Source organism: Castor canadensis, chromosome 7, assembly GCF_047511655.1.
Source record: "Castor canadensis chromosome 7, mCasCan1.hap1v2, whole genome shotgun sequence".
NCBI lineage: Eukaryota > Metazoa > Chordata > Mammalia > Rodentia > Castoridae > Castor > Castor canadensis.
The window spans coordinates 121,930,745-121,944,067 of record NC_133392.1 but is presented as its reverse complement, the minus strand read 5'-3'; the positions used below and the strand labels follow the sequence as shown (position 1 = coordinate 121,944,067).

Here is a 13,323-nt window from a genome sequence, read left to right as displayed (position 1 = left end):
TTAAATTCCTATGGTTGCATATCCATGTTTCCTTCTGAGAATTTTTTAGAATGTTATAGTTTTAGCTTTTACATATGATCTTTGATCCATTTTGAGTTCATATTTTTTGGTGGTACTGGAATTTGGACTCAGAGCTTCATCCTTGCAAAGCAGGCACTCTACTGCTTGAGCTACCCCTCCAGTCCATTACACTCTGATTATTTTGGAGATGGGGGTCTTGTGAACTGTTTGCCTGTGCTGACCTTGAATCTCTATTCTCCTGATTTCAGCCTACTCTTTCTCCACTGAATGATGTAGTACACTATAATTGAAAACATCCAATCTGAAATGTTGAGAATTAAAATATTTTCTTTGTAAAAATTATCAAGTAATTTGAACAGTGCCTTCTTTCTTTCTTTTTATATAATTTATAGCAACCCATGTTTTCTATGCTTGCAACATGGTCCTACTTCTTTCTAAATTCGGATCTATTTCCACAATTTTTTTCTTTGCACTTTCAATGTTGTAAAATACCTTGAAGGATTCCTTTAATGTGAAATTTTCTTGCTCGTGTTACTTTCCATAGGAATCTTCATGCTTTTGGTCACATGTGGTGGCATGTACCTGTTATCTCAGCTATGTGGGAAACATAAACAGGAGGCTCACAGTCCAAGCAAGCCAGGGCATAAACGTGATACTTTATTCAAAAAATAACCAAAGCAAAAAAGGCTGAGGGTGTGGGGCTTAAGTGGTAGAATGCCTGCCTGGTTGTGTTTTAACAATTGGCTTAAAATTTAACAATCAGCTCTCACAAACCAACATGAACACTGCTTTTACCTCAATTTTCTGTTTTATGATTTCTCTTTTTCTTCAGTCAAAGCACATATACACATATACATAAATACATGCAAAATCACTACTCCTCCCCCATACTCTCTATTCCTACAGTGCTGGAATTATAGTACTCAGTGATTGTAGAAGTGAGCTGAATTCACATAAAAAAACACACGAGTCCACATCATTTACTCATATATACAACAGAAGTTTGTAGTATACCCAAATAAAGTAAACCCTTTGAGTCACTAGGCTATAATGGTTGATCTATGCTGTATTTCAAAAAAAATTTTTTGTTTATTTGCTTTTCTGATTATGAGAGAATATATGCATACCAGGAATAAGAGGAAAGGGTACAAAGAAACTGTTCAGGGGTGGGGATATAGCTCAGTGATAGAGCACTTGCATATATGTACAAGGCCCTGGATTGTACCCCCAACAGGAGAAAGTGAGTGTTAACTCTGGAGCTGTCAGAGATAGAGATTAGAAGCAATGTTTAAGATTTTTAAAATGACAAGAGGAAAGGCAAGGGATGATAATATACTTTAACTGAGTGCCTACTGTATGCTTAGAACTTCTTGATAACCTTTACAAAGGTAAGAAAATAAGGCTCAGAATAAATGACTTCCACCAGTCTGAAATTAGTGGAACTATGATTTGAACTGAGATCTGCTCATCCCAAAGAGCTGTACTACATTGTACACTACTATCCACTATACTTCACTATCTCTGTGCATGGTGGGTAGTATGGAATAAGCTGGTGGGCTAAAGGAGTCCTGACTGAATTGGACACTCTGAAGTAAAGTCCAGTAAAATCCAAATGCTTAAATAACAACTTTCTTCCACTGCCCAATCCATGTTTACATCATTAGAACACAGGTTTCTAGTTTTTCCATTGTACCATACATGGCGTACTACCTCATAAGTAAACCTTATAAAAAATACATCATAAACGTTCCCCAGTATCAGGTATATCCTAGCACTTCCTTACTGGAACCAGAGGATGGCAGTGTGAGTCATCAAGGACAGAACGTTAATAATAATAATTATGCTTATAAAAATATCCTATTGTGTTATTACTCAAAGTTGAATTGTATGAAGGAAGTTCACTCACATTGTAAGTAGTCCATGCCATTTGCCCCTCCCTACAGGTTGGTGTACATTCCTACCCTGTGTGGGAGGAAGTGTGGCATGCTGAAGCAACAGGGAAATTGATAGTCACAGACCTGGGTTGGAATCTTAGCTCTGCCACTTCCAGTTGCCTTAGACAGGTAACTTTGCCTCTGTGAACCTGAACCTCAGTTTCTTAATCTGTCAATATGTTGAAATGGTACTCATTACCTTTTCCCTCAAGCCTCTTCCTTCTCTACTCCCTGCCTCCCTGTCTGATAGAACTAACACACTGGAGACCCAAGTGTCATTGACTTCTCTTCTTTACATGATTCCCTCTTTGTTTTACACATGCCAAAATGTCTATTCTCTCTACACTATCTTAATTCAGGTCATCATCACTTTTGCCTGATAACTGCAATAGACACTTATAAATTTCCTTTAATCTGTTCCCCACACAGCAGTTACAGTGATATTTTCTAAAATCAAATCTGTTAATAATATCAACCAAGTTAAAAGCTCCAAAGGCTTCTTTCTGCCTATGATAAAATTCAAAGTCTTTGCCATGAATTATAAGGCTATCCCTGTGTTGGCCTCTGCCTCCCCTCAATAGCTGTGATTATAGGTGTGTGCCACTGGCTACAATGATAATTTGTGTTTTTGTTTTTTTGAGATTAGGGACTTGCTATGTAGCCAAGGCTGGCTACATCGTGATCTTCCTGCCTTAGCCTCCTGAGTTTTGGGATTATACATGTACCATATTACATTGTTTTATTTTTTAAATAATGTGGTAATTTTATTTTTTTCTTTCTTTCATTCTTTTTCTTTTCTTTCTTTCTTTCTGTTTTTTTTTTTGGTGGTATTGGGGTTTGACTCAGGGCCTCATGCTTGCTAGGCAGGTGCTCTACCACTTCAGCTTGTCAGCAAAGTGGTAATTTCTTAAGGTTAGTTGAATGTAGGCTCTGAAATTATCACATTAAAATTCATTGGCTTACATTATAGTTTAAGTGGATGTTTTGCTCATACATGCTTTTGCAACATCATGCATTGAAAAAATGCTAGTTCATTGAGTCATGCAAATTTTTCAAATGTTGACACATTTCATTATGCAGTATTTAAAAAAAACTGCAACACTTGTTAAAACACCACCTATTTCTTCAGAAAAGTTTGGATGCTACAAAGTTTGTGGAAGTGAATATGTTCTTCAAAATTCTAGTATTTATTTGAAGCTTGACTTTTGTCACTGGCAACAAATAATTTTAGTTGCTCTCCTCAATGTAACAGACTTAGGTTGTTCGTTTTTGAGAATATGTCTGCCAAATTCCCACATCTAAATAACCATAGTTTATATGTTGTTCATGTAAAAGTGGAGTGCTTACTGAGAGAGCCTAGAAGTAACAGTACCATAGTGGCAGTGAGGACAGTTAGCATTTAGGTCTTTATTTCTAAATACTTTTCTCTACTAAATGGAATTAGGGCTTTTAGGGAAAATGGGTGATTCCAGGGCTGGGACTAGGAAAGCACAAAGTGAGTCTGGGATATAGTGCCAGAAAGAAAATGAAGCCTTAAAAAATGATGAAGAAATGCTAAAAGAACATATAAGCCAGCTGAATCAGGAGTAACTTGTGTGCCAATATAAATAATGGCAATAATGATTATATAATTCATAGATAAATTCATAAAATAAAAATCTGCGAGTTCATTTTGATATAAATAAAGGATTGGAGGAGAATCAAAAAGCATTCGTATATAGTAGAAAGACATAAAATGTGTAAGAAATGATAATAATGAAATTAGAAAATTATCATTTGATAATCACTATAGTAATAATTGTTTTAAACAAGAACCATCAATGAATGTTAAAAGGTATGGGTATTCTCAAGTGATCTCCCTATAAGATATTTATTAATTACAGAGATAAAAAGTTATTTTATAAGCTTGTGTAGTTGTAAGTGTTCATAGTTACTCAGGAGGCTGAGGTGGGAGGATTGCTTGAGTCCATGCCTAGGCAACCATCTAAAAAGAAAAACGAGAGAAAAGAATAGAAAGGAAAAAGGAAGAAAAGGAAAAGAAAGCCATTTCGTGGTGGAGAAACCTGGCAAATACTAACCACTTTAATCAAGTAAACAATGTTGCTATCATCAGTGATGGGATATATAGATATCACATGCTTTCAACATGATTTGCTGAGGACAAATCAGTTCTGTAGTATTCCTGCCAAAAACACATACCTTGAATCAAATTATGAAGAAACATCAAACAAACTCAAATTGAGAGAAAGTTTACAAAATATATAGCTTGTATTTTCAAAAATGTTAAGATCATGAAAGATAAGGATTGAGAGACTGTTCCAATTAAAGGAAATTTTAAAAAAAGCTTGACAAACTATTAATAGTGTGTAATCCTGCACTGGATTCTAGACCAGAACAAAATTTTTATTTAATTTTCTATAAAGAGCATTATTGAGATAGTTGCCAAAATTTGAATAAAGTTACAGATAATAGTACTATATCAATGTTATATCTAATCTTGATAATTATACTGTGATATTTGTACTCTTAGTTTTGAGGAAATACACTGAAAATATTTAGGAATAAAGGATCACAAAGTAATTATAGCAGTCTCTTTATCTCTATCTCTCTTTTCTATCTCTAGAGATAGAAAAAAAATCTGCGTATGGTGGCTCATGTCTGTAATCCTAGCTATTCAGGAGGTGGAGATGGGGCAGTTCTTGGTTTGAGGACAGCCTGAGCAAAAAGTTAGGGAGACCTCATCTCAACTAATAGCTGGGCATAGCAGTGCACAGCTATCATCCCATCTATACAAGAAGCATAAATAGAAGGATGGCACTCCAGACTGGCCAGGGCAAAAATGTGAGACCCTATCCCAAAAATAACTAAAGCAAAAAGGGCTGAGGATGTGGTTCAAGTGGTAGAGCACCTGCCTAACAAGTGCAAGGCCCTGAGTAAAGGCCCTGAGTAGAGCCCCTCCCCCCAGTGTTCAGTGTCACTAGAGAGAGAAAGACACAGAGAGAGAGAGAGAGAAACAGAATGAGAATGAGGACAAGAATGACAAATGTGGTTAGATATGGGTAAAATGTATATTTTTGATACTATTTCAATTTTTCCTTAAATCTGAAACTATTTGAAAATAGAAAGTCAAAAAATTCCACAAGCATAACATTTTGAATTATTTCCTTCCAAGTATCACATTTACAAATATATGAAAAACATAATTGGAATCCTATGCTAGTCTTACCTAGTGCTTTTATTAATTTGATACTGAATCATAAGCACTTTCAAAATCATTTAATATTCTTTAAAAACTGCTGGGTGTGGTCATTTATGCTTCTAATCCGAGTTACTCAAAAGGTGAAGACTGGGAGGATGAAGTTTGAGGCCAGCCTGAATAAAAAGTTAGTGAGACCCCGATCTCAACAAATAAGCTAGGTGTGGTAATCCCAGCTATACAGGATACTGTAGGTAGAATTGTACAGTCTGAATTGAGACTCAAATAACTAAAAACAAAAAGGGTTGAGGGCATGGCTCAAGTAGTAGATGGCTGCCTAGCAAGCAAGAAACCTTGAGCTCAAACCCAACTACAATCTAAATAAATAAATAATTTATTTAATAACAGTTGTTAATGAATGCATAATATTTATTAGAAGTAATGTAATTTATTTAGGATTCTCATATTTTTATATAATAAACCTCTAGTAAAACATGTAATAAAAATCATTGTCATATATCTTTGTTTATATATGTTATTACTTCTTTATGCTAAATTTCTAGACTAGAACCCATTTTGCTCTTGGTTTTAAATGACTAAGGAACGTATCAAGCTCCTAAATGTTCCCAAGTTCCTTTTTAAGTTTGGGGTGATTTGCTGACTTCTAGGCTGCTCTGAGTCTCATCTGTTTGGTAACAGATTCTGGGCTGGAGTCGGCAGTGGTTGGTGATTGCAGAAGAATGTGAGGCCACAGCTGGTAGCAGTAGGTGGGTTCAGTTCTGGGCTACACCTGTTGAAGGGATTCTTATTTTTGGCAGGCCCTGAAAGGTAAGGAGAAAGGCCTAAAAAAGTCACTGAGCAGGTAGGTATAGGCTAGCTAGATTCATGAGGTTCAGTCCAGCTTAACATTCCCTCATGAGGTATAGTTCAGCTTAACAGTACCAGAGCTAAGACTGGCTTTAGGGACAAAGATAAAATAGATATTAATACTGTAGTGATGAAGACTTATAAATGGGAACACACAAAGGTTGATAAGAGCTTAGAAGAAGTTTTATGCCTTCCTTTCAATAAACTTTTATACAGTTTATGCTCTTTTATACAAACACAATATCCATTCATTCATCTTCCCTACTTTGCCTTCAGCATACCTGTAACTTATTCATCATATGTTTCAGACCAAAGGAAGTAGTAGTGAAGTTGGAGAAGAGAGTAATTTAAAAAGCAAGAAAGTGTGGCCAGGTGCTGTGGCTTGCACTTGTAATCCTAGCTCCTCTAGAGACAGACATTGGGAGGATTGCGATTTGAGACTGACTCTGGCAAAATGTTCTTGAGATGCCATCACAACTAATAAAAAGCTGGGCATGGTGGCTCTTGTCATCCTAGTACATGTGAAATGTAAACAGAGGATTGTGGTCTAGGCCAACCTGGGCATACATGCAACACTCTCTTTGAAAAATAACAAAAGCAAAAAGGACTGGTTGAGTGGTTCAAGTGGTAGAGCACTTGTCTAGCATATGCAAAGCCTGGAGTTCAAACCCTAGTATTGCCACAAAAAAAAAAAAACCGCAAGAAAGTAGCATTTACCAAACTTCATGACCAATTAAGGAAGATGCTCAAATTTTTGGATTAGGCACCTGGGTGGATGATGACATTCACCATGCCAGGAAATAGACATCTTTTTGGCCCAAATTTTATTTTATTTTGAGATGGGGGTCTCCCTACATTGCTCACACTGGCCTCAAACTCCTGGACTCAAGTGATTCCCCGTCTCAGACTTCTGAGTAGCTGAGAATACAGGTTACTGCCACCATGCCCAGGTTGGCCCAAATTTTAAAGAACAAAGAAAATTTTGCTAGGGTGACTTTAAACTCACTTAAAGAAATTGTTCTTAAAATATTAGCTTTCTAAAGGATGGGTATGATATAAAAATGAAAGTGGGAAGGTCTACCTGGGTGGGAATAAAGGGGTATTTTAGAGTCACTGGATATTTTTGAAAATCAATGCAAAATTGAGTGGGATAACAAAATCAGTTGAAAGCAGGTCAAGGTGGATTAAAATGAAAAAGAGATCTTTAGTAGAAGGACAGAAAGCAGGTAAGAAACTTTTCAGGAGCAGAGCTCAAACTGGTAGGAAGAACCAAATAATTCAAACTGTAGCAGACAAAAGGATCTTAAGTAAACTTCTATGATCAGGGAGGCAGTGGTGATGATAAAGGCAGCCTCCAACAGCAACAGAATTTGAACAGAAGGGGAGAAAGTGTGAAGCAAGAGGAAACTAGTCCTGGGAACAAATGAGTCATCTTCACATAGTAGCTACACCCTGGGTAGCATGATTATTCATAAACAAATGCAGATTTCTTGCAGTGGTAGTGATCTAGACTTGGAAAGCACAGTGCTAATGTTAGGTTGCCAAACTGATTTAAATTAAAGGGCCCATTTCTCTAGACTGAAAATATCCAGCAACAGTAACTTACCCTTACAACATTTTCTTAAGATTGCTGAAAGGACTGTTAGGGTTCTCAGACAGAAGACTGATGGAATCTCAGGGTCTACTTCCAGCTTTTTGTTGGATGTATTTCACATGTAAAATGGTACCTAATTCATAGAATTGTTAAGGATGAATCACAGTTCCCTTCTGAGTCCCAGTTTCTCTTATCATAAAAAGGGGATAGTGATTTTTTGGTTTTTTTGGTAATGTGACTCAGAAGTATGTGGCAAAGGCACACTTTGGATTGTATAGCAACAGCTTTCATTGATGAGAACACTTAGGTTTTATTTTCTCTAGGTGGCTGCTCAGTTATTATGTGAACATTTCCTGGAGACCATATGTAATTTTCTCATTATGATTTATTATTAGGCCATAAACTGCAGTAAGGTAAGATTGCCTTATAATACTTTTATATAGAAATATGTACTGGTTCTATGTTGATATATGCTGTGCAACAGCATGTCAAAAATTCAGAGTATTAGGCTCTACTTTTTTTTTTTTTTCAGTACTGGGGTTTGAACTGAGGGCCTCATGATTGCTACGCATGTGCTCTACTCCTTGAGCTACTCGGTCAGCCCTAAGCTCTATTCTTCAGTGGAGAGATGTTATATAAATCCATTATTTCACTATTCCATTATCCATTATTCACAGACCAGGAATGACAAAGAATGATGCACTCATATTTTGATAGGAATACACTGCAAAGAGAAAAAACAAAAACAGATTGGTACAATTTTAAGCCTAACAAAGACCAAGAGTAAGATTGTTCTGGAATCAACAGAAATTGGAACTAACATTTATTAAGCACCTTCTATAGGCCAGTCCGCCCATCTCCAATCTTCACAATCACCAAGATAGGCAAGAGAAAACTGAAGTTCAAAATATTACATAAATTTCCAGGGTCATAAAGCTACACGTGATGGAACTGGAATTGGTAGCATCAGAATTTGTCTGACACCAAAGTCCCTCCTTATTATAGCATACCACTCAGAAAAAATACTGTATTTGAAAAATTTGGGGGCCAGAGGATTTGCATAATTTCTTTTTTTTTCTTCCCTTCTGATAGTCTTTTGTTTCTTTTGTTTTTGGTTCAGTTTGCACCCTAGAGGCTGAGCGTGATCAAACAGGAGACATCTGTAAACAGAAGGATTCCATAGCCAATATACATAAAACGTTTTCCTTCTTTTAGCGCCTTATTTAGGATTTGGCAGGGAACGGGGGACAGAGAGGTGGGAGAGAAGAGGTGACGGCTGGGAAGAGGATTAGTAAAAGGATCATTCTTTTCTTACCTTTAAGTTGCTTATGAATTTCAGGATAACCCGTTGGCTATTGTCTTCTCTTCCTCAGCATATTTTTTCCCTATTTTTTGGGGGGAGATGTCAGTGGTTAAGGGTTTGGTGTCTGTAGAAAATTTCTATAGTGATCTGCACAGTGGATTCAAAACAAGTTAAGGTCAAAGAGAATTCCTTCATCTGCTTTGGGAGAGGAGTGTAAGTGAGTGTGGGTGTGGGTGTCAAAAGGTTCACTCTGGGTCACTCTTCTTCCATCCAGATACACTTAAGGGACTAGAAGGGTACCCCCCGCCCCCACGACTGACGAAACGAGTTGATTCCCGCACACTCCCGCGCTCAGGTGCGAGCTCAAGTGACCGGAGCTTTCACGTACCTTCTGGAGAGAAGGAAAAGGGGCTGAAGTCTGACTGGGGTGGGGACCTCCGGGGGTTGGTGGGAACCTAGGGCTTCCGGCTCTCGGGAAACGTCGTCAGGGGCGGGCTGCGGGCTGCGCAGGACGCGCGGGGGCCCCGCCACCCCCAGGCCGCGCTCCTAAGCGTTCCCTGCCGCTCGTGCCCAGCGCGGCCGCCGCAGTCCCGGCGCCGTAGCCGGACGTGGGGTCCAGGGGGCGCTGTGGCCCAGCAGCGCGGGTGGCTGGAGCGGCCACCGCAACGCTGGAGGAGGCTTCGCCGAGGCTGCCTGTCTGCAGCACCTCGGTTGTCCCGCCGCAGCCTGAGTCCCCGGCCTGGCTCCGCGGTGCTCCCCGGGTCCCGCGTAGGTGCGGCGGCCCGGGAGCCGATGCGGCCGGGCGAACTCTGGGCCTCAGCCGCCGCTGCCGCAGCGACCACAGCCCCCTCAGGACTGCAAGGCTTCGCGGCGGATCCTGGGGCCGCGCTGGTGCCCTCCGGAGGAGGAGGAGAAGGCTTTCGGCTCCAGGACGACCCCCCCCGCCGCCGGCCATGCCGAAGCGGCGGCGGCCGCTGCTCGAGGTGAGTGTGGCGCGACGCCTTCTCGGGGTCGCCCCCTCCCGCCGCACCCAGGGGGCCCTGGCGGCTGCCCTCGGGCCGGGCGGACGGCGCGTCCTGCCGCTGCGGCCGCCGCCGTGTCCACCGCGTTGCTCTGGTGCTTCGGCCCTTCCTTCCCCGCGTCCCTCGGGAGGCCGGAGGCTCGTGGGGAGCGACTAGGCCCCGCGCGGCCGGGAAGCCCTCGCGGGGCCTGGATCCCGGCGCGGCCGGGTGTGTGAAGAGGGGTCTGTCCCGGGCGGAGCCGAGCTTGGCTTCCTCCCCCGGGCCCTGCGTGTGCATCCCGGAGGGAGGCAGGGGACGCTTGTTTGCAAACAGCTTGGCTTCCCAGCGCCTCACACCGAGTCCCGCAGCGTCCGGGGGAGGATAAAGGGGGCAGGGCACCGTGAGAATTGAGGTGCAGAGTGCGGGGCCCGGCGAGCCCCTGGTACTCTTGGAGTGTCATTCATGGATCTGTCTCGCTTGCTAGAGGACCGCGTTTTGCGTTGCATTTGAGGTGAAATTTCATCACCTACCCCTAGCTAGCTCATCCCTTCCTCCTTTGGTTACATCTTGCTTCTGCCTTGGAGAAAGCCTCATTCCACCTTTACGACGCTGTTTCCTAAGCACTCACAGTCACAAAAATATCTTTTACAAAGATCTGTTTCCCTCGCCACCCCCAGTAAGAGAGGAAATACTTGAATTTTTCGGTTCTCGGTACAAAAAAAATGTTCCACCTAAGTAGATTAGAGGACGGATGACCAAAGAATTTTAAGTCATGGTAACTACTCTAATAGCAGGTGCCTGGTGGAAATGGGATATATTCTAAATTGTAGAAGTAAAACGATTTGTTCTGTCTTAATGTAAAAAAGATGTCAGCGATTACAGTATTGATACTGTATGTCAGGTATTTGGGTGCTTCTCGTTTATGATACATACGATTGCAGGTTATTCTTGTTTTCCTATGATGTATGTGAAGGTTTGTAGGATTTATACGTACTTCTAAAACTTTTGTAATCATGAAAAAGATCCTTATTGTAGAAAATTTGTAAAGCACAGAAAGATACTGTGTTGGCTGTCAGTAAGAATTTAATAACTGGGGAGAGAGCTCTTGTAACCACAGATAGTATGTTTTGATGGTTGAAGTTTAAAATGGGCCTGTACTGATGGTGATTTAAAAAATTATTATTTTTGTGTATTAAGTTAAAAAGTACTGACTAAATTTATAGTCAGTGATTTGTATAAAACCTGTAAGCTACATTGGAACCATCTCTAAAGACCATCAACATTAGAATCAGGTGAGAGTGCTGATTAATTTGTGCAGCTTCCTGGCCCTTTGAATCAGAATTCTAGGGGTAATAGTGGCCTAAGATCTCAATTTTTTTTTTTTTTTAAATCAAGCTTCCTGATACTTAGTCCTACTAAAGTTTGAGAATTACTGATGAAAGTTCGCTAACCTTGCCTAGCTGAATGAAAGTGTCAGTTTTCTAGCAAAACTTTCATTTTTAAGTGGCAGTACAGTCATTTCTCATAGCTACAGATAATGGTGTTAAAATGTAGAAAGAAAAATGATACGTTGAGGGACAGTTGTTTCAATCAACAAATATTTATTTAGAGCATACTCAGCTTACTCTGGTAGCTGTGGTATAGAAGGATAACTGGGCACTTATCATACCATTTTATGGACCTCAATGTTATTATCTGTAAAATGCAGATGGTTCTTATACTTTGCAAGGTTTTTAGGATAAAGTACCTGAAAAAATATTACAATCTTAAAAGGTATTGTATAAAATTTCAGCTATTAATAGTAAGTGTAGTTCTTGTCTTAGGTGTTCTGGGAAACTCAAAAATAACCAAGGCTTTTGCTAGCAATTAGCTAATTGTGGAAGCAGGACAAGTTTAATTGTTACAAGACAGAGTCAGAAAAATGTTGTAATTGAATAGAATGTGCTAGAGCTCTGCTTAGGGCTTCTGTGTCTCACTTAGTATCTTGCTCTTTAAGAACATTAGTAGGGGCTGGGTATGTGGCTCTGTGGTAGGGTACTTGCCTACCATGTGCAAGGCCCTGGGTTTGATACCCAGCACTGAAAAAAAAATTATATATGGTTATTCCTTTCTTTTCCAATTCCTTTTTTTTTTTTTTTTTTGTGGTGGTACTGGAGTTTGAACTCTTTTCCCCCCACCCTCAAATTTATTTATTTATTTTTAGTATTTTTTATTATATTATTTTGTACTGGGGGTACATTATGACATTTACAAAAGTTCTTGCATTATATCATAGTTGAATTTACCCCATCCATCATTCTCCTTTGTTCTCCCTCCCACTGTTCCTGGAATATTGAACTCCTTTCTTTTCCAATTCCTGATTCAGTGTTTTCTTTAAGATAATAATTGTGTATGTTGCCTGGTAAATACTAGTTTTATATTACCTCCTTGAGAAAGAAAGAATGAGGGGAGATGAACCTTTTTCTTTTTCATTCCATTCGCCAAATTTTTATTTGGCGTCTGTTATGTGCTGGCCACAGACTGGTTTGGTTGCAAGGCACAAAGCTTGATTAAAAGATAATTGCTTGGGTTTTAACTTAAGTTCTTTTGTTGCTAGAGGGTGGTATACGTGTGTTTTATGATTGTATTTTTCTTTTTGAGACAGGGTCTCATTATGCAGCCCAAGTTAGCCTCAAACTCACTATGTAGCCCAGGGTGGTCTTGAACTCAGGATCCTCTTGCCTCTGCTTCCTGATCGCTGGGATTACAGGAACCACTGTGCCCAATTGTAATATTTTTATTAATTGTCTGATGTGGTACAGAGAGTATAGAGTCAGATGTGGACAGAAATCTTTACTACATCTCTTAGAGCATTGTGACATTTAGATTCTGAGCTTCTTATGTTCTTTTGGAGTAACAGTACCCTTCTCAGGAAAGTAGAACAGGTTCCACGAGATAAAAGTAATCAAAAGCAATTACCTCATTGTCGTCACATAGAAGGTACTTAGTAAATGTTCATTTCTATCCTTCCTTTTGTGAAAGTAGAAACAAAAAAACAGGCCTGGGAATTTCTGTGCGACTTAAAACTTGTTAACTTTAAATTTTTTTAAAGAGTAAGCCTACTTTTGAAATTTTTTTCAATTTTTGATAGAAAATAGTTTTAATTCTTAGTACATAAACTTCCTATTCATTTAATAAATTAGTATTCTGTGTGTATAGCATGCACTCGTTGCATGTTATCCATTTTAACAGTTTTACTTTGATCTTTAATATTACTTCATGTATCTGACTAGTATAATATAGATTAGTGTATAGAGTACCATTCTTAGTATATAATGATAATTGAAAAATACATAGTTGTGGGTACAAAATAGAATAGTTCATGTACTTAGTTTTCAAAAAAACAGTATCAATTTAGTAAACATTTA

The 13,323-nt window shown here is 39.4% G+C and overlaps 2 protein-coding genes across 6 annotated transcripts in view; one reads left to right on the top strand and one right to left on the bottom strand.

Moving 5' to 3' along the window:
* Positions 1-658: 658 nt before the first annotated feature.
* LOC109698161 (uncharacterized) lies at positions 659-10,376 on the bottom strand. The gene is made up of 5 exons (XM_074079610.1): positions 9,946-10,376; positions 9,304-9,889; positions 8,928-8,997; positions 7,625-8,336; positions 659-5,972 (listed from the first exon to the last, which is right to left on the bottom strand). Exons 1-2 carry the CDS (start codon positions 10,374-10,376, stop codon positions 9,400-9,402), a joined length of 921 nt encoding a protein of 306 aa, XP_073935711.1. The 3' UTR covers positions 659-5,972; positions 7,625-8,336; positions 8,928-8,997; positions 9,304-9,399.
* The window catches only part of Zfyve9 (zinc finger FYVE-type containing 9), a 218,125-nt gene continuing 214,561 nt past the window's right edge, over positions 9,760-13,323 (top strand). For all 5 annotated transcript variants that reach the window (XM_074080130.1, XM_074080128.1, XM_074080127.1 and 2 more), the window contains exon 1: positions 9,760-9,898. The gene's annotated coding sequence lies outside the window, so the exon portion shown is untranslated. The remainder of the gene's footprint in view (positions 9,899-13,323) is intronic.

Bases quoted from the DNA above. Each gene is read 5' to 3' on its own strand.
- LOC109698161 (XM_074079610.1), bottom strand. From the start codon at position 10,376: ATGACACTCCAAGAGTACCAGGGGCTCGCCGGGCCCCGCACTCTGCAC. The intron at 9,890-9,945 runs GTGCGGCGGGAG...CACCTCGAGCAG, and splicing joins CAGCCGCCAGGGCCCCCTGG to CGGCCGCCGCCGCTTCGGCA.